Below are 26,879 nucleotides of genomic sequence, written 5' to 3'. Positions count from 1 at the left end.
TCATTATTCAAGGTATTCAAACGGTATAGAAGATTACTGTCAGGGATATTGTAGATGGGGTTCCTTTATGGAATGGGAGATTAAAAGATCCTTTCTAAGGTCCTTTCCAACTGAGATTTTGTCATTTTGATTTGGGTTCTAGTCCTAACTCCACTAACCAGTTGACTACAGTCAATCTACTTAATCTTTGTAGGCTTGTTTTCTTATCTGCAAAATAGATATTATATCTGTCCTATCTATCTCAAAAAATTAAAAGATATAAAGATATTTTAATGTGAGAAATGTCTGTGTTACTATGAAGATTAGGAGAAGCCAGACTAAAATTAGTATATTCTCAGTTTTTGTGGGGTCCCAGCCAAATGAGGGTATCAAATTGATACTCAACCCAGGCAAGGCTGGACCATTTTCTAGGTGAAGTGAAGATGTTGGCAAGAACAAGCAGAGACCTCAATCCCAGGAAGGCAATCCCTCCCTACCCACCCCCCCACCTCCACCCCCTTTAAGGAAACACAGACAAAGCATAGTTTGGCAATTTTTTTTTAAACTACAGTTACATACAGAAAATATCCAAACAGAACGCAGACCACAAAAGTAACATAATGAATCATTCCCAACAGCGTTAAAAACACTTTTCTCTTGCTTTTGTTTAAAAATTATTATTTTTGTAAATTTCTCATTTTAAGTGAATCAAAGGATGTAGTGCTTGTGGAAGGGGAAGATGGGAGAAGAGGAGAAGCAAGGAGGGGGAGGAGGGGAAGGGAGAAGGGAGAGGGAAGAGACGGATGGCTGAGCCCCTAGTAAAACCCCAGCCCCAAGCCTCCTCCCCCACCTCTGGAGTCACTGGAGTCCAGTACTAAGTACTTGTCTCCTAAAGATCCACCCTGCCCTTCCATTTGGACTTAAGGCCTTTCTCAGTCAGTTCTCCCCCTGGATCCACTCTGCCAACACTATCCCTGATCCCCTCCCTCATACCAATGGCTCTCTACTGGGCCCTCAAAAGAGAGCCTCAAAAGAACAAGACGACAAATTAAAAATCAGGTTAGGATACAAGAAGGACACATGATCCCGCAGACAAAGCATTAGTTTCTCTTCGTTTTAATTACTTTAATCTACATTCACTAGTTAAATAAATTACCCACAGTGAATACTGCAAGGAGGTTTGTGATCTGCCCGTCTCCCAATGGGGCACGAGACACTTGCTACAATCTTTCAAGACGCCCAGTTCAGAACCAGGCAGTAAGGCTCAGCTGCTGTGTATGAACATTATAGGGGCCATGGGGGCCTAGGGAAACCAGAAGAGAATACTGGGGAGTGGAAGAGGGAAGGGGTGGGAGCAGGGACTGTTTGGTGACTATGGGAGAAAGGCTATGTAAAAACATGATTTATTTACAATTCTCTTTTGGACCATCACTGACGGACAGGTGTGCACACTCACACTCACACACATACCTTCCAATAGAAGGGGCCTTGGCCGTCTGGAGACTAGAAAAATACTTTCTGTCACCAGTACCAGTTTGGCAAAGCATTTAAAAAACCAAACCAACCAAAAAGTCTCCTGGAAATCACCAACTTTCCTACTGAGATAACATTTTCCTGATTTTCTCACCCTAAGCTCACTTCCCAACCTCAGTCCTCTATCCTTTGCCCTCCTCCAGCTCAAACAAATCCAGGATCCTGCCCTCATCCTCAACAGGAGGTTCTAGGCAACATACTCAGAGTTCTCTGTGGGAAGGAAGGTTGTGTTGCTCATGAGCTGGGGTGGGGGTTGGGTGGGAGGGAGGCAGCGAAGAACAGGGAACGCTGGTCCCCCTCTTTATCACATACAGCGGGCCCTTCTAGAAGCTAAAACGCATAGACATAGACACACAGATACACAGACACACAGATACAAACAGACCTGTAGCTGTTCCCATGACAGGATATTATGAGACACCACAAAGTCCACCTTGTTGAAGGTGGGAGGAGACAGTGATGCCTTCATCATGCTATTGGGAATGCCACCCTGTCCAGTCTAACTGGCCATCTCCCTTGCCCACTTGCTAGATTTCTGGTGGACTGTCAAGGCACATGGTAAGAAATACCTACAATGTGGAAGGTCAGGGATGGGGGCACCATTTATCACCTAGGTTCATGTGATAAAACTCAACATTTCTTGGTTCAATGAAGGGACCAGGTGAAGGGAACTAACTCGTTTTCCTCTGGACTATCAACTTCACTCTCCCTACATGACAGCCACCCATATGACCATTCTGACCACCCTCCCTTGATCCATACTGTATTTTATCAGCTCCTGGTGCTGATAACAACAATATTGGGGTCACAGGTTGGTTTCACCATCACTCTCACCTGCCACTTTCATGCACACATACATTAACAGTAATAACAACAGCACTGAAGATATGTCTAGTTATCACATGAAGATCTGTTATGTGTCCCCATTTTTTCTAAGACAAGAGCTTCTTAATCCTCAAAAAAGAGAGAACATAACAGCTCTCAAGAGAATCTGCCAAAATACCAAGAAGACAAATCTTTCCCCCATCAGGTATTTTGAAATACATATAACAGTTACTCAAGAAACAAGAGAAACAGTGCCATCATGAGAGAAGCCAGTGCTTCATTCCTAGAGAGATACTACAGTGAGGCTACACCTTTCCCTACTCTTCCAATTCTTAGTTCCATCCATTACTAGTTTCCTACCCACCCACTACTCTCTTTTTGCCCCTCACAAGATTTAAACCATAAAGATGACTTGGTACAAAGTCTGACAAGTATCAACCCTGAAAAATCAACAAGAATTCACTAACTCACCCGGTGATGTCCACCTGTACTACACAGGAACTGAGTCAGTCATACCTGAAGAGGTCAGGGTGGAGGGAAGGGTAGAGACAACAATAAAGAACAGTGAAAGGACTATATGACTGCTCCTCAACAAAGGATGACTGCTCCCCATCTGAAACCCCAAACCAAGAATTCTGTCCTCTCCCCACTCCCTTTTAAGATAAAACAGGTGGCTAATAGTCAATAGATAGCACTTCTCAGGATGTCAGCTTGTGAGAATGGCCTCCCCATCACTGACAACACACACACCCTCATATATCCAAACACACCCATATACCCACCTTTATGCCACCTGAAATTAGCCCATTCAAATTAGCAGCTGGGTTAACACTGGATTTTACCTGAGTATCTGATGGTACAGGAGGACAATGCTTAAGGTGTGGGGAATTCCTTCTTTGCAGAAGGAAGAAGGGAGGCACAGAAGGGTGGGAGAGAGGGTGAGGGGTGTTATTGGCAAAATGAGAAACTTGCCTAAACAGAATTTTTTTACTTTAAAAGCTAAAAGCCCGGGCTTTCATGTACCCAGTGCATGTACCCTGGCCTTCAAAGAAGTGTTTTTAAAAGTGTTTTTAAAAATTCACTTGCAAATCTCTTCCCCTGCAGTGTCTCAACCTCACTCGCTCTGGTATTTCCTAAGGGTGAGAGGTTGAGGTAGGGAGCATAGCCCCAGAAAAATTGTCTTCTCTTTGCCCTTCCTCAGCCCCATAGGATAAGCTATGTCTATCTGACTTCTTCTGAATTTTGTCGTGTTTTACACAGCAGAAAGCCTGTCACTTACATGTCAATCACATTCCTTCACACCTAGTGGAAACTCCTTTGACCTATGCTTCCTCCTGGAGATGCTTGGAACTAAATAAAACCTCAATATTCATTACTAGAAGTCCTACGGGGGGCTGAGGATGCAGATACAAGAGATTAGATTTCTTTCCTAATAACAAAAGGGGGATGGAGGGAAGCGCAGGAGGAAATGAGCAGTTCAGGATCCTTGGGTGCTGAGGGTAGAGGAATTTCCTCAGTCAGGGCCCTAGAAAAGCCCTGACCCAGTTGGCAGCAAATACTGATCAATTTCATCACAGATGACCCAGGCACATTGCAGAAATGAAGGATGAATCTTAGCTAAAAAATAACTAAGCCTGACAGTATACAGGAATGTTTCACACCAGATTCCCACATCCATGTTTGGGGGAGGGGGAGAAGGATCTTGGTGCTTGGTATAGCCTGACCATCATTCTTTGAGAAGGTCTGGGCTCTTGCCATGTAGCCTCCTAACCTCATTATCTTCAAATCTAAGAAAGACCTGCTGCTTTTCCTCCACACTCTCTGAACAGAATAAATGATCCTTGAGATCAGCAGTTCTCAAATGGCACCCCATAAGCTGGCGTGCTCCTGAGAGGTCCCACACGTATCTAACTCCCTGTCTAGCCTTTGGAAGGACTTAGACCAAAAGCAAGCAGAGTGCAGGAAGTTGACCTCAAGACCCCAATCTATGAAGGTAGTTGCCACGTCACTCCAAAGGACCCATGCTCTGGTTAATTTGGTACCACCTTGGTCACTCCTTACCAAATGGGTAAGTGGGGTGGAATCTAGTTCTAATATGAAGCAGAATTTGAGAAGAGAAGAAAGAAGAGGAGGACTGAAGGAAATGTATTTCTTTGGTATTTGATCAACAAAAAAAGCTATAATGGGTAACATTCTTACAGAGCAAGGGGTAGGGGGCAGGAGGAAGGAGAAAAAGTTGTTGGTATGCAGTCTCCAGGCACCTTTAAGGGGGTGCTGAGAGCAAGCACTGGGATCAGGAGAGTAGAAAGCAAAGAGAGGCTCTCCCCATACTTGCCCTTTTGACCTTCCACTTTACCACAGACCACAAAAAAAGCTTTGTCAGGAAAACACTGTACCTTTCTCCTCTTACACGCACCCCCCACCCATACCCATACATTCACACACACACACACACACACACACACACACACTCTCTCTCTCTCTGTCTCTCTCTCACTCACTACTCACTCACTCACTCACACCTATCTCTAGCAAAAGCTAAAACCCACCTATGGGTCAACAAGACCATTTTTGGAAACCACTTATAAATCACCCTAGGGCTCACTCTAAAAGACTATGTTGCTGATACCTCCTGAGGGTCACTGAGTTACTGACACACACGCTTCACCAGTTCACCGCTGGTTACAACAGGAGAAAATGTAATCACGCCAGGCTGGGAAGAGTTAACCTAAATCCAGGAAAAACCCAAAGCAGAGAAGCCACAAGCAGTCTCGTAGTGGATTTTACATGATGTACAATTGGATTGATCCAGTTATTCCACAGACACAGTACAAAACTATGTCCCAAAGTGGCCAATGTGATGGGAGTAAGCTGACCTTAGATACCATCTACTAGTCACAATTCCATAGGACAGTTTCCCTCCACAACTAAGTCACATACTTCACTTTGCTAAACAGTGTTAAGCAAATATCCCTGTAGAACTCTTCACAGTTTGGTGAATGGCTCTCCTGTCCACAAACATGCCAGAGACTTAATCTATAAAATATATATATTCTTTCTCACACTGGAAAATTGTCTAATTGCTAGAAGAGCCTGTAAAGAAGTTAATGTCTTTTTTTCTGGGAAGAGACAGAATTTCACCCTGCATTCCGAAAATGTCTGCTGAGCCCCAAAGGCATCATCCTGTCTCAGTGAGAACTGTAGCCTGGGCTATATTTGGCAAGTGGGTAGGGACCAGAGTGGGGGGCAGGGTAAGGAACATGAAAATACATTGTGGCCCACGGTATTCCTTTTTTTCATGATTGAATGTAATACAAAAACAAATGAGAACTCCATTATTTTGAGTGCAGGTTTCTGGGACCCTGAAGGAGTTAGAGTGGGGCTGAGAGAGCAGAGAAAGAGAGAAGCAAACAGCTTATTCCCATGTGCCATAAATATTAACCTGAAGATAATGCCCTGGGAACCCAGTCAAAGCATGAGGATTCTGTGCTAGGAATTAACAAAAATTCACCCCAGGGATCGAGGCCTATAAGTCACATCATACTCTCAACAATCCTCAGTCTGAAGTTAGCTCCCTTGACCCTTAAGCTGGTGTCTCCCAAAAGCCTCAGGCCATCTTGGAGAGGGGAGAAAATGGGGGATGTGCACATGGGGAGAGGAAGAGGGCCCAGCTTCACACATCAGACAGCTCAAAGCAGCCCTTCCATCTCTGTCTGCTTCCCAGATACCTGAGAGGTGGATGGCATGGGATGGTGCATTCCTTACATGAAGATTTCTCTCATTCCCCATCATCCAGCCCGTCCCCAGAAACTGGGGCTTCACCTTGTTAGGTTTCTCAAAGATACCATAACATTCCCATTGGTCTTTCCTGTGGATAAGTAGACTTAAAAAAGGGGAAAGGAAATTGGACAGCTTTCTTCCCTTTCCAATTCCCCATATGACTGCATAAAATCAAAGAAAATAGTATTCTCAAATATTAAACCAGAGCTAGACTTCTCCACCCAAACAAAAGAAAAAAAAATAGGAAAAATGTCGCCTTTTTAATTTCAATCACATATGCTGTCTAAAGTCAGCCAGGATCCCCTGAGCCCCCATGCATCTGTAAATTGTGCACTTAACCATGAACAAGCCAACACTGCTCTGCCACAATGTAATAAAGTAACAGGGGACGACTCGCTGTTTTCTCACACGCTCCCTGGCAAATGAGGGCGACACCACAGAGGTCTCCACTGCTGTCTAGCTCCCCACTGACCTGGCCTGCGGGGGCAGTTGGGCAGGCTGTTGGTTGGAGAAGGCCCTGGCCCAGGGTATCTAGGAGAGGGGAAGAGAGAAGGCAGGCTGTGGCTGCTTACACTGTTGCATACGCATGCAGACTTTGTTCCAATTGGTTTGGGTTTTTTGTTTTTGTTTCCTCCCTCCTTTTTCTAAAATGATCTGATTATATTGTGAAATCACAACTGGTGCAGGCTGCCCGGACGAGGTAAGTACGGTTCAGTGGTGCTTTCTTTCTCCTTGAGCTCGCCAGCATGACCCCAGCCCTGCCTATTTCTGTATCTGGAATATAAAGAGCCGCAGGTTAATGTTCTTGGCGGCCAGCAGTTTGTTGCACTCCACGGAGTCTATGATGGGGAGCGGCACGTAGTCGGTCTCGTTGTTCTCATTGGTAAAGACAAAGTGGTAGATCACAGGGTTGATTTTCACATCGTCGTAGGGCCCCTTGAGCAGGAGGAAGGAGCACTCCATGGGGGAGCTGATCTTGCTCTTCAGGATGAGCTGAAAGGAGAGAGTGCGCTTACAGGACAGATTGGGGTTCCTCTCAGAGTCGTTCACCCGCGCCTTCAGGACCCACGTCTGGCTCAGCACGGTGAACCTCGGCGTCTCGTAGTAGAGGCGTGTGATGAAGTCGTCGGTACGGTATGGGCGGAACTGAACTTCTGCAATGGCACAGAGAGGGACAGGGAAGAAAGACCAGGAAGTTATTGAGGGCCATCGGCAGGATGGACAAGCAGCTCACATTACCTGGGGCTCCCGGGTGGAGCCTTCCTCAGAACGGATGAAGACCGAAGGGGTCCAACCGCTCGAAGCTGGGTTAGTCTCAGGAAGAATGTGACTTACCGAGAAGAAACTCAATGCCCTTTAATTTTTAAATGACAAGTTAACTACAGGAAGATTTTCAGATGCATAAGCTTTGGGGGGGAAATAAGATAAAATACAAACATGGTTAATTAAAATCAGCTGAAGAGAGACAATAGGTTGCAAGAGGTAAACAGCAAACCACTCTGTGGTATATACCAGGAGCTAGATAATGACATAACACATACCCCAAATAGTCATTCCTTAGCAGGTCCAATCTGTCCTATTATTATACTTGAATTGGGCTATCATCTAGAAGTGTCTTGCAATTCTAAGCTTTCAGCAAAAATTCTTCTGATCTACAGGGCACTGCCAGGCACTGGGTGGGTGGAGGGGAGCTCCTAGAGTTGGCAACTGGCACCAGTTATGGCTTTGGGAGACTAGCTCATGATGTGTGTGCCCACACTGGAGTAGGGGCGGAGAACAAGCAGAACACACAGACAGGATACGGTTCTGAGAACAATGTGCATTTTATTTGGATTTGGATACACAGCCGTCAACAAGGTAAGGCACAGACTTGGCATCGCCGCAGAGCAACCAGAGGGCAGGGCAAGGGAAATACAGACTGTCCGTTTTCAGCAGGGTACAGAGAATGCCAGATGAGATACATGTATAGATTATGTATAAAGAAAACAATACATTGGGTTGAGCTGCTCTGGGCTCAGATTTGCAAAGAGGCTAGTAAATCAAATACAACTAAACAAACCTTTCCAGACATAGTCCTCTTGGCTCAGTCCAGGAAACCCTTAGCCAGCCAGGTCCACCAGAGGGCATAGCCAATGTTCTCAAGCTATCATCCTGGATCAAGCAGGTAGTTTCCATGTGTTAAGTCTTTACTTTACAAACCGAGAAATCTCAAAGCACAGCTACATATACAGCCTTATTGTGCAATTCATACAGAGATACATATTTTCCAACATTTTCTACGAGAGAGAATTGAGCGAGCACAACATATCTGTGTAGTAAAGTTGACCAGTTATTTCAAGCTACACACAATTTATGGTATTAGCCTAGGACCAACATCATCATTTTCCTGGAATCAATCATAACCCAAATGCTTTTCTGGCATCTGTCTCATCACAAAGTGTATACATCCACAGGGGGCAGGAGAGCATTCCTAATCTGGCCTCCAGCCCCACAGACTGCATAGGACATGGTTAACAGCCCTGGCTCATTCCCACCCCACAACTCCCCAAAGATGGCTACTGATGGAGAACATGGTCCTTAACTGGAGATTCCACCACAGAGCACAGCCCAAGCCAGCCCCCAACACCTTGGGAAACAAGTCTCTTCTCTCAAGTGCATCCCTGCACTTGGTGCCAAGACAGGAACAGCCCCAGCATGTTCAGACCCCATGTAGTATGGCATTGCTGCTTGTTAAAGTCCCACTCTTAGGCCAAAGATCCAACGAGATCCAGCCAGCTAGTATTTAATAGCTCTGTCTGTTACCGTTCTGTTTCAACAGGGCCTAGGACTGATGAACTGTGTTTTCACAGCTCAGTCTGTTGTCTGAATCTTCTAAAAGGGAGACATTCTTTGACAGCTTTTTACAACGCATTGCTGATTAATTGCCCGAGAACAAGGATGCCCTGCTGTTCTTCTCCGGAGGGCAAGAGACTTCAGGGCCCCCAAGGAACTTCTCATCTCAGCCCCAAGGGTCAGTCATTTCTGAGTAACAAAAAATTAGGTACCCTATCCCATCTCAACTCAGACCCACACCCATACATTTTTTAGTTCAGATCCACTTTATCTAACCTAATACACTGACCAGAGAGATCTACAAAGAGTTGTGAAAGATAATCAGTGAGATGGGCAACAGCCAACTTACCTGGGTCAACAACACACCCTTGTCTGTCCAGGATAAGGCATGCGGAGTAATGCTGTTTGCCAATTTCTTTTAATCACTCTTCCCCAATCCTCCCATCACTCCACACCCCAAGGCTTTTGCCCCTTAATTCTCTGCCCTTGAGGTTAATCAAAACCCAAGCCAGAGTTCCTAGGTACCTAAGGATGGAGAGAATAGGCTCAAGGTTGGGCTAACCTGAAGATGAACCTTACTATGGTTCCTCCCTAACCTTTCAACACCAGGGAGAAAACTCACATGAGATGAATTTAGAAGAGATCTATTACACACTTTCCCCTCCCAGGGCCAAGCCACGGCAAGGAGAGGACTTTTAACACCCACTTGGGTCAGGGGATTCTCCTGAAGCACAGGATCCTAGCCAGGAAGGCAGACAAGGAGTGTCTGTCAGTAAGCACACTGTCAGATGTCACTTCAACTTTCAAGAAAACAAAAAGGGTCACAGCAACAGTTTCCTGGATTTCAGGTTTTGAGTTCTCCCCTGGTCTTATGTACTTTGCAAGTATAACTACTATCTTACCTCCATCCAACAAGGGAATGACCACACCACATCACAGCTCAGCTCAGCTCAGCCCAGCCCAGCAAACATAAATCCTGTTCTCCAAGGAGCCTGAGAAGCTTCAGCATCCCCAGTAACCTTGGACATATGTCCCTATTTACCCCTCCTCCCCTAACATGCCATTCTATCCAATGCTTCTAGACTATCCCCCTATATACACTCTAAATCCCCATTCTTCATTGAGAAGAGAGGGAATACACACAGCTGAACTACATTCCATATCAGAATGAACTAAAAGCACACATGCAGTACAATGACTGGAGACAGTCACTGTACAGCTTTTTTATGAAAAGAGAGGCCATGGGTTAAATATATGACAAAATATACTCAAGGAAATGTTCAGAGGAAGAGGAGTTCCCAGGGCCCCTCACAGCCTCTCAGATGATTACCTGTGTAGCCGATCTTCTCAAAGCTGAGCAGGCTGAAGATGCTGTTATATAGCTGCATCTCTTTCTTGTGGGTTTGGTCCATCTCATCCAAAATCTCCATTAGCTCATTGCCAGTCTTGGTGGGATGTGTGCACTCTGCTTCATGCACAGTCAGCTCGTGGAAGGGGCCCTGCCATGGGCAACCGATACGTTTGTATTTGCACTGCGTGACCCTGCCAGAAAGATGACACACGTGCACATGTGCATCACTGGAGACTCTGGACATAAAGCATGCACATAGAGGCCATAGCCAAAGATGTTGCAGGCCCAAGGGCAGAGCACAGGACCGTGCCCTACCCCAGCAGTGTCATCTGGGACCCATGGACATGTACCACGAAGAACCCTGAACTTGTGCTGCCCTACACAAGTCAGCACCAGCCTCAAATCTTGACACTACATTTTAGTGCACGTAGAGTCCAAGATTCATAGTACACACAAATGATTCCGTTTTTTCCTACGTCTTTCCACCTTCATGCACTACTACAGCATTACACAAGCATTCTATGCTAGTATTACTTCACTTTTGCACTCCAGAATGTAATGAAGGCTTTTTTGGTTCAGAAAAACTACCTAGCACTATTTGAAATCTCAAGTTCAATTCCATTCAACAAGTGATTTAAGTCCTACTATGTGCACACAGCCCTATGCCTCCCAATCAGTGTTCTCAGTTTCACAGTCCTTGAAGGCAATGAGGAGTTTACTGATGATGAACTAGACAAAGAGGTGCCAGAAGTCTTGTAATTGGGCAGTCAATGCCCCATCTAGGAAACTTCTGGTATTGTACAAGCCCAAGCCCTAAATGATCTCTAATCATGGCTAGGGCTGGGACCATGGCCCTGTTTTCTATAGGAAAATTTGACAGACCACCCTCTACCAACAGGCTTTAAACTATGGTCCTGGAACTGTTAAATTAGATCAGGGAAGGGGGAAGGAAGAAAGCATGGAGAGAAGCCAAACCAGATCATCAGGCCCATTAGCCCTACACAATGAAATTGGGTCTCTCTCCAAGGTGCTTCAGGCTGAGAAGGACCCTGACCTGGATCTACTGGTTAGGACTGCCCCAGGAAAGACCCACATTCCTAAGGCTGAACAAGAATCAAATTGGTTAGAGGAAGGGATAAGAATGGGTAGGGTAGCAAAAGAGAAGCATTTTCATTCAGCCAGTAGGGCATGCATGATTTCCTAAATCCTATTTGTCAGCTATACTGTTGAAAAGAGAACCAGAAAGGCCATCAAACAGGGTATATGGGTTGGCCTTGAAAACAGGCTTTTTTCTACGTGTGACTTGTAAGGACACTTCAGCCAAAGCCCACAAAAGTGTTTTCTTGACTTCTGATCTAGGAAAGGTAATAACAGAGTTTGTGACAAGCTAGCTAGCTGTCTATCCCAGACCCAAAGTATAGTCGGTCACTACCTGACTATCGGCTTACTGCTTTGCAGCAGGGGATCAGCAATAGCCACCCCAGAATCAGAATCCCATCTAATCAAAAGCCTAGATTTCTTGCCAGCTCCAGGACCCCCTAGGTCCCGTGAAACTCTCTTTTCCCAGCCCAAATGCCTAGGTTTGGTTTACAAGTGGAGCCTTTGGGCCACTTCCCTATTGGAAATCTTTTTCCTCCAAGGGAAAGATAAGGCTGGAGACCCAGGCAGGATGTATCAAGAATATGGAAGGACACCCAGAGGATAATTCAGTAACTGAAAACTAAAGCTTAGTGTAATGATCAAGGGCTTGCTTAGCAGAGGTCAGACACAGCAGGATAAAAGAAAAGGGGAGATGAAAAGATTTATTTCAGCTATGACACAAGAAAGGGCTGGGCACAAGTATAGCTGTAAGATTTTTCTACCAATTTCTGAAATGGATCACTTTCACAATCTTCACTCTGAAGGTAGGATTTAGGATTTCTAGCCAGCTACCCTCAGAAGATTCACTAAGTCACCAAGCTTCTTCTGGAGTTTCTAAATTTCTTTGGGAGGCCCAAGATGCAACAATATTTGTTCTGCTTTTGCACCTTAAACTTTGATTAAAGAATTAGGGATCTGGCCACAGGCCCCAGGCCTCTCTCATCCCCAGAGCAGGATCGAAGGATGTTGGCTTTTGTCTGCTTCCTCAGAAATATCACTTTGCTCCTTTCAGAAATGTCATTCTGGGACCGTTAAACCAGAAGGCCATGGGGAGAGCAAGAAATTAAAATCATTCACATTTTTCACCAACTTGGAGATAAACAAGCTCTCCCTACCCTTCTCTTTTTACCTAATGCTAAGCATGGCACAATGGCTTCAGGGAAGCCAGGCTGATTTCCATCAGAGAAGACCTATGTTGATACCAAAACCTTGACAAGAAGACACTAGTTCAGTCCATCCACAAAACTCTCTCAGGAGATCTCAAAACTTCTTCCTCACCTGGGAGAGGAAAAAAAAAACACAAAAAACACCAAAGTACTCTAGTAACCAGGGGAACCGAGGCCAAATAACTCAAAACAGCCAGAACTCAAGAAGGATGAATGTCAGTGGGAATCCAGCAAGATTTGTATCTTGCCACTTGGGTGAAATACAGTAGCCTCCTCTTCTCCATCCATACTCTGAGACTGGCTTGGCTAATAATGGACGAGCGGCACATGGTCTTAAGTCTCTCTTTCTACTCAGTATCTAGCATCATATCCTGAGGGACACTACAAGAACTTAAGCCAACCTTTGGGTGCTAAGCCAATGGCACTTAATCCAGAATACATGGATTCCATTTTTTCTGACAAGACAAGAATTTGGTGCCATTACACAGAGGTTCCCCAACTAGCACCCACTCAGAAAAAAAGTACAGAAAAATGAGTACAAGAATGAATGTAGGAAGATCAGGGTTCAAGTTTCCCAAAGGACTACATCAATCACTGGGAAGAATTTTGGGCAGATCTGGGCCCTTTTGGAAATGCTTTACTTGGTTAAATCAGGCCTGGTCTAGTACTCCAGGGAAGACAATGCAAATGAGGGGTCTTGTGTGAAGAAGTCTCTCTCCAATTCCAGGTAGAAAAGGCAATTCTCAGTATCTCAAACTCACTGTCAACTCTCCCACCTGGGAAGGCAAACTGACTAGGCTCCAGAAGTGACTCAATTAACAGTCTCTTGGCTGCCAGGGCCCAGGACTCTAGTCCCCTCACCAGACTTCAAGAGCCACACTTGTCCAAACAGCATCACCTATCCTAAATAAAAAAAACAAAAAAGCCTAGCAACATTGAGCAGAGATCAAGTTAGACTCCCTAGGAGAGCAATAGGACCTAAGCCCAAGGGTAAAAAGCCTGCCCTGTGGGGCTCTTTCCTCGAGATATGAGGGAAAAGAAACAAAGGCCTGCATCCTAACTTTCACAGGGTACCCAGTCAACATTGCCAGAGTTCACCACTGCAGAGGAACAACAAAAATAATTTTAACACCTTAAGGTTACAAAGTCTTTCCTTACAATAGCTCTGGGGAGTGGAATGTGTAAGTTTATCTCCATTTTACAGGTGAAAAGACTGAGGATCTGAAGTAGAGTGACTTTCCCAAGGTCAGACAGCTAATAAGTGGCAAAGCCAGGGAACGAGAGAGCCCGTCTCCAACAGGGCTATGACTTCCTGCGAAGGGGAAGGAAGGTAGGAAGGGAGGGGCGGAGAGCAGCCACAGGGGGCGCTTTACCTGTCCTGGCACTCCTCTTTCTGATGCCTCTCCAGGAGGGAGCGGGGGAACTGGCGCATGCAGAAGCCGCACTCTGACGGCAGCTCACTCACTGCTTTTTCCACAGCCAGGTTTCGGCAGCAGAGGCTCTTACTGATCTCACAACGACAATTGGGGCATGTGGCCTGTTCCTCCTTCAGCCGGGCATCTGCTAGTAGGTGGATAAAACAGCCAGCGCACATCAAGTGACCATTAGTACACTGTGAAGAAGGAAAGGGAAATGGAGCTTCATAGACCTGGTGGGTACCCACACACAAATGCATGCGCGCACGCGCTTCCTCCAACTCCTCCCACGAAGCCCCAGTGTGCGCAAAGGAACCAACACAGTACAAAACCAGCCTCGTGGCCTGATTCAGGCTGGTGTGGGTTCAGAGGGCACTACTGTGGAGAGGGCAGCCTCCAAAGACAGGTACAAAATGACTGTCTTCACTCAGTTAAGTGACTCCAGAGGCTGTTTACTTCCTCTTACGCTATCTGCCAGCAATTAAGGAAGCAGCCATCAGCAAAGGCCATGGTCCCCAGGTGTGAATGGGCAGGCTTTAGGAAACTGGCATGGCTTCTTTATTCATTTTCTCCAAAACAAAAATAGTACTATTCTTTAGTAAAGTAAGCAAACAGATTCCATTAACCATTAGACCTTCTCAACTTGATTCCCTTGTTAGAATGTAAATTCCTCGGTAGAGATTGTTTTAGTCTTTCTGTTTGTATTTGGATCTGCTATATGTTGGGCACCTAGCATATTTCCTGACATACAGCAGACACTTAAATTAATACTTGTTGATTCCTTATGAATTTTCCACCCAAAATTATGCTGACTGCCTGGGAAACAGAACAGAGGTGGAAATAAAACTTCACCCAAACTGCTACGCTTCTGGCAGTCCAGTTTCTTCCAAGGCATATGTACTGGCTAAGCTTTACACAAAAGGTAGACCATCTTTCCACAAGGACCCCCTTTCTTTAGCCATTTGGTACCTCAAAAGAGAGGTAACCATACCATTCTCAAGGAAGATCCCCTCAACAAGGCCAACAAACTCTGCTGAGCCACGTGGGGTCAAATGACAGAATTTGAGAGGCAGAAGGGACTTAGGAGGCAATGAAGTCTAACTCATAACTGGAAAACTATTCCCTTTACAACATAACCAACAAATAGTCATCCAGTCTGTGCTTGAAGAGCTTTAGGATATGGAGAAACCCACCACCCCTGAAGCAGCCTCTTCTACTTCCAGAAAGTTGTAAAAGTCAGGAAGTTTTTCCTTATGTCAAAAGCCAAAGTCTGCTTCTTTGTAACTTCTATCCATTGCTACTACTCTTGTCCTCTGGAGTCCTGTAATAGAAATACAACTCTTTTTCTCCACAAGAGGCCTTGGAAGACCTAAAGACAATTACCATGTCACCTAAGTCTATTCCTCCTCAAATTAAGCATCTCCAGTTTCCTCAATTGATCCTTATATAATGCTCACTAGCTGTTAGACCATGGGCAAGTAACTTAGTCTCTCAGTGTCTCCATTTCCTTATCAATTTCCTTAAATGGGGATAATAATGCCCACCACCCAGCTCATAGGACTGTTGTGAGGAAAATTCTCTGGAAACTTAAGAATTACTAAATAAATGTGAGTAACTATTATTAAACAACAGAGTACAATGTCCCGAACACAAAGTAAAGAAGACAGCTTCAGAAAGAAACTGTGGTCAGCACTGTCAAGTACTTCAGTGGTAAAGGACTCTTAAAAAAAAAAGTCTTATATTTGATAGTCATGTCATTGGTGACTTCCAAGAAAGCAATTCCAAAAGAGCAACTGGAACAGAAATATACTACCAAGTTAGAGAACATACGGTATTCTATTCCTGAATTAGATTTTTCCATAGGTACTATACAGGATGTGAATTGGACCTTTTACTATTGAAAGGGCATTTTGTGATAGTTTTGGAAAAAGACAACTCATAACACATGAAAGGCATTTCATTAGACTTCAGTCTAATGTACATATGAGCTAAACAATGAAGACTAAAACAAAGGCAACCAAAGCTGGCTAAAAAGTCTGCATTCCACCTTTCTCCAACAATGTTTCCACTTCCATTCCTCCTTCCCTTTTGTCTCTCCGACAACAGGTATCATATGGAAGGAAGGATTTCCAACATCTCTTCAACTTGATAGGAATAGACAAGAATAGCCCGGCTCACTGGGATCCATGGCGAATCCAAAGGCTCCAGTTTCTTCAGCAGGAAAAGCTGACTAGCCTGATAACTTCTCTCCTGTGCAACTTTCTATTGCCTCATTATTAGCCAGAAAACTTGTTAGGCAGCTGAGGAAACCTGAAATGGTTCAGTGACAGCCAACAGGTAGGAAACAGCAAGAGCCAGCTAAGGGGCAGCTACAGTTCAAATTGACTACAGAGGGTTTATTTTGTTTTTATTTATTTTATTATTTAATATAATGCTCCTTTTAAGTGTAGTAAGTTCACTCACATCCCTACCATTTCCCCCAACTCCTCACCCCTGTAAAAAAAACAAAAAACAAAAAAACAAAACCAGTCCTGCTTTGTGAACAACCAAAAACAAATCCCTTCTAACATCTGGTTCCTCCTAGAGCAGGCCTGTATAGAGAAGTATCATGAGGACACAGGATATCAGCAAAAGAACTCCCCATCAAAAATTGCACAGTCCTAATAAAACAAACAGAACTAAACACCTCTGAAATTGAGAGGCCCCAGGCCAGAGAAGGGAAAGGTACCTGAGATCTGGCCCAGGTAAGCAAGCTATCAATACTTCCACTTTTCTTTCTGCTTCTGGCACTTTGACAGACCCATCTAACTATGCAGGTTTCCACTTCCCTTGCAGAAAATTTCCCCTGGGTTCTGGGGCATTCTCTTTGCCACCATCTTGAATTATGTATCTGCAAATATATCATCCCATCCCTTCCCCATACTTATTTCTTAAAAGAGCCTTTTGCTAGCTCACAATACACAATACTATGAACACGTGTCAGTGAAAAATGCTTCAAAGCTACCTTATATTACTTGTCTGTGTAATAGATACACAGTGTTAGCAGAGGATAAGAAGAAATGCAGAGGTGGTGGGAGCCCCCACATAATGTTCAGAGACCACTTAATTAAGGTCAAAAAGCGCTGAGAGGCACCTAAAAGTTACCATAGGTCAAGACAGATAGAATAGTGTGCTCCCTGGTACAAATCTCCACCCACGAAATTAGAGGGCAATGGTATTATTCTCTTATGCACTACTAACTGTAAGAGTGATAGAACAGGAAACCCATTATGGGGAAGGAAGTGGTAAAAGCATTAGTACATAGGTAAAGGACTCCCATTCCAAGATTTTTAGTTAACTTGAAAATCTTTCTTATTATCAACTTGATCTGATTTGAGAATACTATCATAAAATACCTCCAAAGTATTTTTCAATTCCAGGGAGAATCATTACCTTTGGACCTTCCAGTGAGACAGTAGTATATATTTGCTTTCCACCCAGATTTGCTACTAATATTAACCAAACAACAAAAAATACTGGCTGCTGGCTTTCATGTAGAAGGGTATGAAAACAAAGGAAATTACAGAGCACACAAGGAGTGGTAAAGCTCATGCATATGTGTAACCATTCTTCACACCTGCCAAATCCATATTCCTAAAGCACAGTTTGTACTAAACCACTCCTGCTCAAGAAGCTGCAGTGCCTCCCAAGTGCTTTTAGAATAAAATACAAACCCCTGTGTTTGAAATTTAAAGCCCTTCACTGTCTGGTTCCAGTCTATCTTTCTAGGCTGATTATTATGTTAACACCCTTTACTCATGCTAAGCTCTAGAAAAATGGGCCTATTTATCCCCCATAACTAATATTCCATCTCCCATGTGACATACTCTCCCTTCTCACCTCTGCTTACTAGAACCCTTGAAGTGTCACTTCCTTCAAAAGACCTTTCCTGATTCCTCCCCTATCCACTACACCCAGTCACAGTTTGTCTTGTATAAAACCTCCACTTACTAGATATGTTGCAACAGCCTATAGAAAGTAAGCTCCTTGAGGGCAGGATCTGTATTTGTATTCACAGTACCCAGCACAGTAGACAATGAGTGTTTGTTATTACAGATGTCACCGGAGAATCTTGCTTTTCATAAAGGAAGGGCATTGCATTACTAGACCTAGTCTCCTTGAATGTATGCGGTTCATATATATCTATAAATACTTAAAAAGATGTGTGCCTTCTGGAGTCTGAATTCCACTCCCAACCTTGGTAATAGTATCTGCCTTTCCTCACACTAGCTTATCTTTGATCTGTAAAGGGGCTTGGTGCAAAAGTGAATTGCTCTGGCCCTTTTGCTAACTTTTCTTGATTCTCATCTGTGTAGCTCTCCTTACCTCCCAGATCTGTTCAAAGCTTAGCCTTCTTGGACCTGTTGTTCTCTGGGGCTCTGGCCAGCCATAGGCCAAGAAGCACCTGGGATCTTAGTTGGAAAAGAACTTAAAATTCATCTAGATTCTTATTCCACAACTGGCAATCCTGGCCTCAATTCAATTACTACCCACCAGGTACCTCACTGGTCAGCAGAGATACAAAACCAAAAATGAAACCACTCCTGCTCACAAGAAGGTTTGTATAGGACCTGCTTGGGTTACATGACCCTGGGCTAGTCAGTCACTTATACTCTCAGTAAGGGCTCAAGACAGCTGCAGATCTGTATTGGCAGATGGAGTCTCTCACCAGCAACTCTCCCCAAGATTACATCACAGGTCAGCTTTCCCAAGCCCTGCTCCCACTCCCATGTATAAGTCCTAATGCTGAACAAGCTTACTTTTTCATTGAAGAAGTGATCTAATGTGGTGGGGAGGGGTGCTGGAAAGTAGAGCTGATGATGACTCCAAGGTTCTGAATCTAAGTGACTGGAAAAATGGTGGTGCCCTCAACAGAAATAGGGAATCTGGGGAGAAGGTAGGAAGTTATTTTGGACATTCTGAATTTGAGATGCCTATGGAACACTCCAAGTAGAGATCAATCAATCAATAAACATTTATTAAGCAAGATAGCTATCCAGGAAGCCATTGGAGATATAGTACTGGAGGTCAGGATAAAGTTAAGGGCTGGGATTTGGGAGTCATCAGTATAGAGATGATAGCTGAATCCACAAGAGCTAATGACTGAAAATGATAGCTGAATCTAGAGGAGCCGATGAGATCACTCAGAGGGTCTCAAAGAGAGCTGGGGAGTACACCCACACGTGGGAGCAGGACAAGGTGGACGAGCCTAAAAAGGAGATCATGAAGAACTGGTCCTGACAAGTAGAAAGAAAAAGAAGAAAGAAAACAAGCATTTATTAGGCACCTACCATGTATCGGGCATTGGCCTACAGCTTCGAAGGTATTATCTCATTTGACCCTCACAACCACCCTGGGAGGCAGGTGCTGTTGCCCCCATTTTACACGTGACTTGCCCAGGGTCACATGGCTAGTGTCTATTGTCATACTGAAACTCAGGTCTTCCTGACTCTAGCCCCTAGCTGCCTAGGTGAGAAACACGGCAGAGTAGTGTGGAAAAAAAGCAAAACAAAACAACAAGGACCGGAAAAAAAAAAAAAAAGAAAAAAAAAACCAGCCCAGGGAAGAGAGAGTCTCCAGGAAGAGGATATGGTCAACAATGCCAAAAGCGTGAGAGAAGTCAAGATGTATGAGAGCTGAGAAAATGGTGGATTTAACAATAAGCTCATTAGCAACCTTGGAGAGAGTGGTTAAGTGGTGGGGATCATAAGTCAAATTACAAGTAGGTAAGAAACTGAAGGCAAATGCATACTGACAGCTTTTTCTAGAATCTTGGCTGTGAAAGGAGGAGAGATACAGGAGGATAGCTTGAAGGGACACTAAGGTCAAGTGAGGATTGTTTTATTTAAGGATGGGGAAGATACAAAAAGATCTATAGGTAGCAAGTAGTAATGCAGTGCAAAAGAAGAGAGTGAAAATTAGGGAGAAAGAAGCAACATCCTGTAGGGGACAACAAAAAAAATGGCAAGTACAGGGCACTGCCAGGGAATTGGGACACCTTATCTTCTGAGTTGGGAGCAAAGGAAAACACTGGAGATGCTGCTGAGATTGTTTTAAGTATGGAATTGCGGAAGAAAAGAAGCTCTTGGCAGAAAGCCTTGATTTTTTCCTGCTTGGGATGGGGGACAAGGGAAGAATGGAGACTTAAGAGAAGGTTTGGAACAGCCCAGAAATACAGTGCATTAGGGTGTAACTCTGCAGATCCAATTAAGACTAGATAACAACTTTATAGCAGATCCAGTCAACATAGTTGTGTGATTTCTCCCCTAAGCACACAAGTAGGAGTAAGCAGAAAAGGCAAAAAGATGGTAGCAGTAATCTAAGGTTAGAGTCTGGAAAGGGATGGGATGGCCATTGGTCCATGGATTAAGAGATTCAAGGATCAAGCAGTGTAAAATTGAACTGGTTAAGTAAAGGGTTGAGATTTTAAAAGGAAGTAATGCCAGAGCAAGGGTGGTAGCCTGGGAATGTAGGGAGGGGTGGAGTGACAGGAAGTTGCCAGAGAAAGGGCACAGAAAGCTTGAAGAACAAGGGGTTTGGGTCAGATAAAAGGGATTTCAGAGTCATGAATTATGGAGGCTGAATGCTTGTGAGTGATAAGATCAAGGATATGACCATCCCTTGGGATGGCTAGGGTAAAGTGAAGATACAGACCATCAGAAGCTGAGAAGGGATAAACAGGAAAGCAAGAGCATTTGAGGGGACAACATGGAAGTTAAAGTCACCAAGCATAAAGGCTGCATTTGAGGTATAGGGGAAAATCCTGAAATAAGTATAGATTAGAAAGAAGGGGAAGGGAGAAGAAAACAAGAATTTATTAAGTACCTATTATGTGCCAGGCACTATGCTAACCACTTTACAAATAACTCATTTGGCAAAGATGGGAGAATGACATGTGGAACCCAACAGATAAGAGCCACTAGGATCTGGAGAGGATGACATTTAGATCAAATGGACCTCAAAGGAGGAGAGGTAAATGAATAAAAGTGGTAGGGAGAGATCCTAAAGGGCTTGGAAGTGTATAAGGAGCAAAAAAAAATGCCTATATATGTGTAAGAAAGGGGAATGAGAACATACTATCTCCAGGGGGAAAACTAGACTTCTGTGACTACAAGGAGAAAGAAGGAATAAGAGAATAAGACTTCTAATATGAGGGGTAGTTTAGTAATATGAAAAGAAAATTAGCAACTTATGCCCTGCAGTCATTTCCATTACAACTAAAGTTCTTTCTAAAAGAAATTTATGACTACCTTTATTCAGAGTAATGATTAAATTGATAGTGTCTTGTTTATTCAAATACTGAATTATGCTTTTGCTTAAAATTTTGTTCCCAAGGTGTATACCTTGTGTAAGAGAGGGTAAAAACACCCCTTCCCTGGCTTTCCATGACACAAGCAAGCAAAGTGCAAGGCTCATCTACTGGGCTTAGATGGCATTCTCCACAAAAACCCTCTCCAATGACTGAACAATACACGAAAACAAACAAAGCTTCAGGTGAAGAAGAAAAATATCAAAGACAAACTAATAAGTTAATGTCTATAAACCATGGCACAGTTGATCAACCTGCAAGTAATACAGCTTATACAGAAAGAGTATCAGCTCAATACTACTAGCTCCTCCCAAGATGCCTTGTACAAATCTAAACACCTGGAATCGAAGGAAATTTACTTCTGCTATAAGTAAACACATGCCTCATGTGGGTTTGCCTTTCCTGACCTAGATTTTAAATTATCTTCCCTTGGTTAACCCAGTGTCCTGGCTGCACCTGTTCCACAGAACTGAATGTATGTATAAACACCAAGCCCATTATACAAGATGAGCTCAGTGGAGTCTGACTGTCTCTTGGCAGTTCAAACACCATGCCCTAGATCCAAGCATCCCAACCTGTTCATTCTGTGATTCCCATTAGTCCCCAATTAACTTCACACTTCACAATTCCTTCCTTTCCCACTAAAAGAAATGAACAATTCAGCATTTTTCCCCATCTTCAGATCTGATGCAATGAAGTTTGGAAGGGGCTTGAAGAAAAACACACGGAGAAGCCTAGTTTCGCTCAATTCTATGGAGAGCAACACTACTCATTTTATAATAGACATATTCAGGGTCCTGGAGATCTGATTTATAAGAACCCACTAGAAGAAAGAAGGCTCAAAACCAAAACAAACACAAACTACTCACAGATGTATAGATATGAAATACTTAAGGTCACAATTGGAAAGGATCCAAGAAAAGGTGCCATGCATTTTCTCAGTCACACCAGACCAACTCATACTTAAGCCACTTATATGTGAAGATGCCCTGCCAAGGAAACTTCCTCGACCTTCTTATGGAGCTCGTAACACAAATGGAAATAAGACTGAACAGCTTGGATCTCTTCTGCATTATAGTCAGTTTCCCCAGCAGAAAGTAGAAAGAATTGGGGGATAGCTTATCATTTGGCAACTCTTGGCAAAGTTTTTGTTTTCCTTGTGTCTCAGTTCATAGGATATATGGTAAAAATGTCTTAGACCAAGCTCTCTGGGAGCCAAATCTTCTTTCAATTCATCAAATATGCTAAATGTACTTTTGTCACTGTGCTTGGCACTAAAGAATAAAATTTAAATAAGCAATGAAGTTTTGTGGATAGGACTCCAACTTCATACTCACGCAATCAACCTCAATGGTGTGCCTACTATGTGCCAAGGGAAACATGAAAGGTCTCCTGCCCTCAAGGAGTTGAGTGTCTATGATGAGTCCAGACACATATATATTCATTAAATCATAATGTAGAACCCAGTAGGTCCTGTAACAGGCCTTTCCATACTTCTCCAGTTGGTAATGCTAAAAGCACTTTGGATTTATTTTGTGTGCTTTTTGTAGTTCCTAATCTATGTATCCTCTGTCATCCACTACCAGCCATCCTCCTACCCCAAGCAGAATATAAACTCCTTGAGGGCAGGGGCTGCTTTCATTTTTGTCTTTTGTGGCCCCAGCATCTAGCATAGTGACCAGGGTATGGCAGGCACTTAACACTTATTAAGTTGAATGTCTACTCTATTCAGAACAGTAGCCTCACAACAGACAAAAATGACAATCTGGCAGTCCCCTGTGATAGTTAGCATTTATATAGTGCTTTAAGGTTTGCAAAGAGCTTTACAAATACCAGTTCATTTTATCCTCGTAATAATCTCTTGGAGATAGATTCCATTTCTCCTTATGAGGAAACTGAGACAGGTATACTCAAATACATCCTCCCTTCTCTCCTCTGATACTGCTACCACTCTGGTGGCAGGCTCATCAACTCATGCCGAGACTATTACAATAGCCTACTGATGGGTCTGCCTACCTCAAGTCTCTCCCCAGTACAATCCCATCCTCCATTTATCTACCAAAGTGATTTTCCTAAACAGCAGGAAAGACTGTGTCCTCAAGAAACTCTAGTAGCTCCCTGTTACCTCCTGGATCAAATGCAAAATCCTGTTTGGTATTCAAAGCCCTTCATAACCTAGCACCCTCCTACCTTTCCAGTCTCCTTACACCCTACTCTCCAACATGTGATCCAGTGACATTGGCATCCTTGTTGTTCCACAAACAAAATATTCCATCTCTTGGCTCTGGGCATTTTCTCTGGCTGTCTCCCATTGCCAGAATGCTCTCCCTTCCTGATTTCCTTTAAGTCCCAACTAAAATCTCATATTTTACAAGAAGCTTTTGCCATCCCTTCTTAATTCTAGTGCCTTCCCTCCGCTAATTACTTCCTATTTATATAGTGCATGTACTTTTTCTATATTTGTTTGTATGCTGAATCCCCCATTAGATTGTGAGCCCCTTAAGGACTGTCTTTTTCTCCCTTTTGGATCCCTGGCTCTTAATCACACTGTTAGTAAGCATGGATTTGGATATGTGATATGTCCGTTCTCCTAATATGGATTTTAAATCAGATCTGATTCTAGGTACAGGGCTCTAACCACTGTGCCACCATCTTTACTGGGAATTCAGCTATGAAACAGTTTCCCTTATCCAGAATGCAGCAGGATATGAGAAACTAAAAGGAAAAGAACTCTAAAGAGCTCTCCTCCCCAAAGGGAAATAAATATTCCAAGTTCTTAAAGTCCAGCTGGAGAACATGAACTGTTCTAAGAGTCAGCAGACCTAAATTCTATAGTTTTGGCCTTGGTACTAACAGTATGACCTTGAGCAAATCACAGAAGTGATCAAAAGGGAAACTGGATGTCATCTAGCTTGACTCCCATCTGAAGAATCCCATATACTAATACCTTCAACAAGTAACTACCTAACCTCTACATAAAGAAACTGAATGTGAGCCCTCTATCCCCAAAGCCAGCCATAATTCTTGGGAGTTCTTTTCTTTACAAGAAGCCTAAAATCTACCAATCTTTGCAACTTCTACATAATGTCCTTCACTGTGTGCCCTTTCTGGGGCCAAGGAGAACAAAGCAACCCCATAGGAAACACACAGGTTAAGTGCAGAGCAAGTGGTTCTAAATTCCAGATGTTCCATTCAGTAGGTTGAGGTCACTCCCAAAATACTGGCACCATTACATTAGCTTATGTTTAAATTCTTGAGAGTCCTGAGGTCACTTCACTTCTGAGCTTCAGTTTCCTTATGTGTAAAATAAAGAGGTTAAACTATACCATTTCCTAAGGCAGATGCCCAGGCCCTCACTCAGGAGTCAAGTTTTACATACAATCCTAACAAGCTTGTTTAGGCAGATTAAAAGCAACTAATTAAGAAAGGGAGGAGTCAGGTATACTAGTAGGAAGAAGCCGATGACTAAAAACAGAAAACTCTAATAAGGCAGGGAAGTACTTAATGTGTTTGAGAAAGGCCCAACCATAATAATAGTGACTAGAATAATGAAACTAAAAGAAGTAAACTCTTTGATGTCCAGAAAATTGAGCGTAAGAGAACCTGATTTTCCCTAGATGCTGAAAGTATTTGTGGTGTTGTTGGACGTAAGAGTTCAGACTGCAGTACTCTGACTGAGAAAAGGCTCACAAACTAGGCAGGACTCTGAAATGCCAGAAAAGCCTCTGAACAAAACCATCTGATGTCACCTGGCTTCTCTACAGTTCCTGAAAAATATTCTTTTTTGCTGCTGCTCACAACTACCACCAAAAACCTAAAGTGTATTTGCCAAGACACCTGTAGCTCCAAAAACATGCAAGATTGCATCCTGAGGCAGAATGAACATGGCCGCTGGGCACTTCAAAACACTCATACCTACGTTCTTTCCTTCCCTCCCCCCAAACAACCAATCTGCTTTAAAGCTCACCATAGCCAATCATGACAGAGCTTGTGGCTCACATGATTCTATCGCTGTGAATGGAGTCTGAGTGTAAAGCAAGTGACCTCACTACTCTAATACTCTGGGAATCTTACTAGGCAGCCTACAGAACAGCAACAGAAAACAGCAGAGCCCTCTCTCCCAGTTCACCTTACATTAGCTTCCCACCGTAGCACTGAAGTTCATTGTCTAGACTTGCGCTCAGCACTTATAGGACTTCCACCTCCAAGAGAAATTTCACAGAGCTTTTCTGCACATGTTAGCCATCATTACCACAATCATCTTTCTATCATGCACTATACACCATGGATATGGCCCTCCCTGGAGGAGCTGAGCCACTTGATTCTGGAACTCTTGAGCTGGTGGCTCATCTGTCCAATTTCTACCTCCAGTTCAGAGAACAATAATCAAATCAATTCCACCGCTGCTTTAGCAAAATGCTGGTCAATATCCTCAGGATTTCACGCACTACTCCAGTGCTTTCAGAGACCAAAACATCTTTCCTAATTCACCACTCCCCAATATAAAACTAATCTCCTAGAGGGCAGGGATTGTCTTCCTTTGTATTTGCATTCCCAATGCTCAGCAAAATGCACTTAACAAATGCTTTTCAAAAGCACTGAACACAAAAACACTTAAATGCTTTTCACTCATCCTCCTAGGAAGTGACATCTTTTTCATTAGAACCTGAAGGTGCCTCCCTCAAAATTACTTCCATAGTGTCTAGGTATCCTTATCCCCTCTAGGGGATACAAATTCACTTTGCTCCTTTTCCCAGGTCCTAAACAATTCTCAGGTCTTAAGGACCTAAAGGAGCCCATTGGGGGGTGGGGGTGGAGGGCGGGGAAAGAGAAGAGGGAGGAGAGGGTCAGGGAAGGCAATCTGCATCATTTAGGGGTAAGCTATGTGGTATATGTATTCTTCCTTCAGCCTTTAATGAGTGCCTACCCAGTACAAGGCAGTCCTGTACTTGTCATTATACATGAGCCTTGTGCTGTGAACATCTACTAAACATGAGGGTAACCTTGTTCTGGAAACATCTATGTATAGGGCTCTGTGCTCAGAGTACTTATGTGTAAAAGAGGCTTTGTGTGCTAAGCATTTACCAAATGTGGAGAGACCCTATGTTCCAAGTATTCATTATGTACAGCTCCTAGTATCCCAGATAGAACTCCAGCAGGCCAATGAAAAGTGCTCTGAAATTATTTCTGCTATGCCACTCACCCAGAGGATCCTATAAGACACTGGCAATATCGTTACAAGACAGAAATAATTCATTTAATAATAACCGATATTAAATAATAGCTAACATTTCTATAATACTTTACAATGTCATTACATGCTATCTTAATCCTCATAATCACCCTATGAAATAGGTAGAATTATTATTTCCATTAGTCAGAAGGAGATTGAAGCTCGGAGATTAAACGTGTCAAATGACTAAACAAAGACCTGAACAAAAATCACATCACTTACCTAACTTCAGAGAGAGAGAGAGAGAGAGAGAGAGAGAGAGAGAGAGAGAGAGAGA

General features: G+C 43.5%; 1 protein-coding gene across 1 annotated transcript in view; it reads right to left on the bottom strand.

Annotated features, from left to right (window-relative positions):
• Positions 1–521: 521 nt before the first annotated feature.
• LOC114039875 (cysteine and histidine-rich protein 1) overlaps positions 522–26,879 on the bottom strand; it is a 47,737-nt gene continuing 21,379 nt past the window's right edge. The window contains exons 2-4 of the mRNA XM_027857777.1: positions 13,980–14,218; positions 10,280–10,491; positions 522–7,271 (exon numbers count right to left, since the gene is read on the bottom strand). Coding sequence (XP_027713578.1) covers positions 6,880–7,271; positions 10,280–10,491; positions 13,980–14,218 — 843 coding nt within the window. The 3' untranslated portion in view covers positions 522–6,879. The remainder of the gene's footprint in view (positions 7,272–10,279; positions 10,492–13,979; positions 14,219–26,879) is intronic.

The sequence above is a fragment of the Vombatus ursinus genome, unplaced genomic scaffold, assembly GCF_900497805.2.
Source record: "Vombatus ursinus unplaced genomic scaffold, bare-nosed wombat genome assembly UNPS02012319.1, whole genome shotgun sequence".
Lineage (NCBI taxonomy): Eukaryota > Metazoa > Chordata > Mammalia > Diprotodontia > Vombatidae > Vombatus > Vombatus ursinus.
This window is presented reverse-complemented; position numbering and strand designations above follow the sequence as displayed.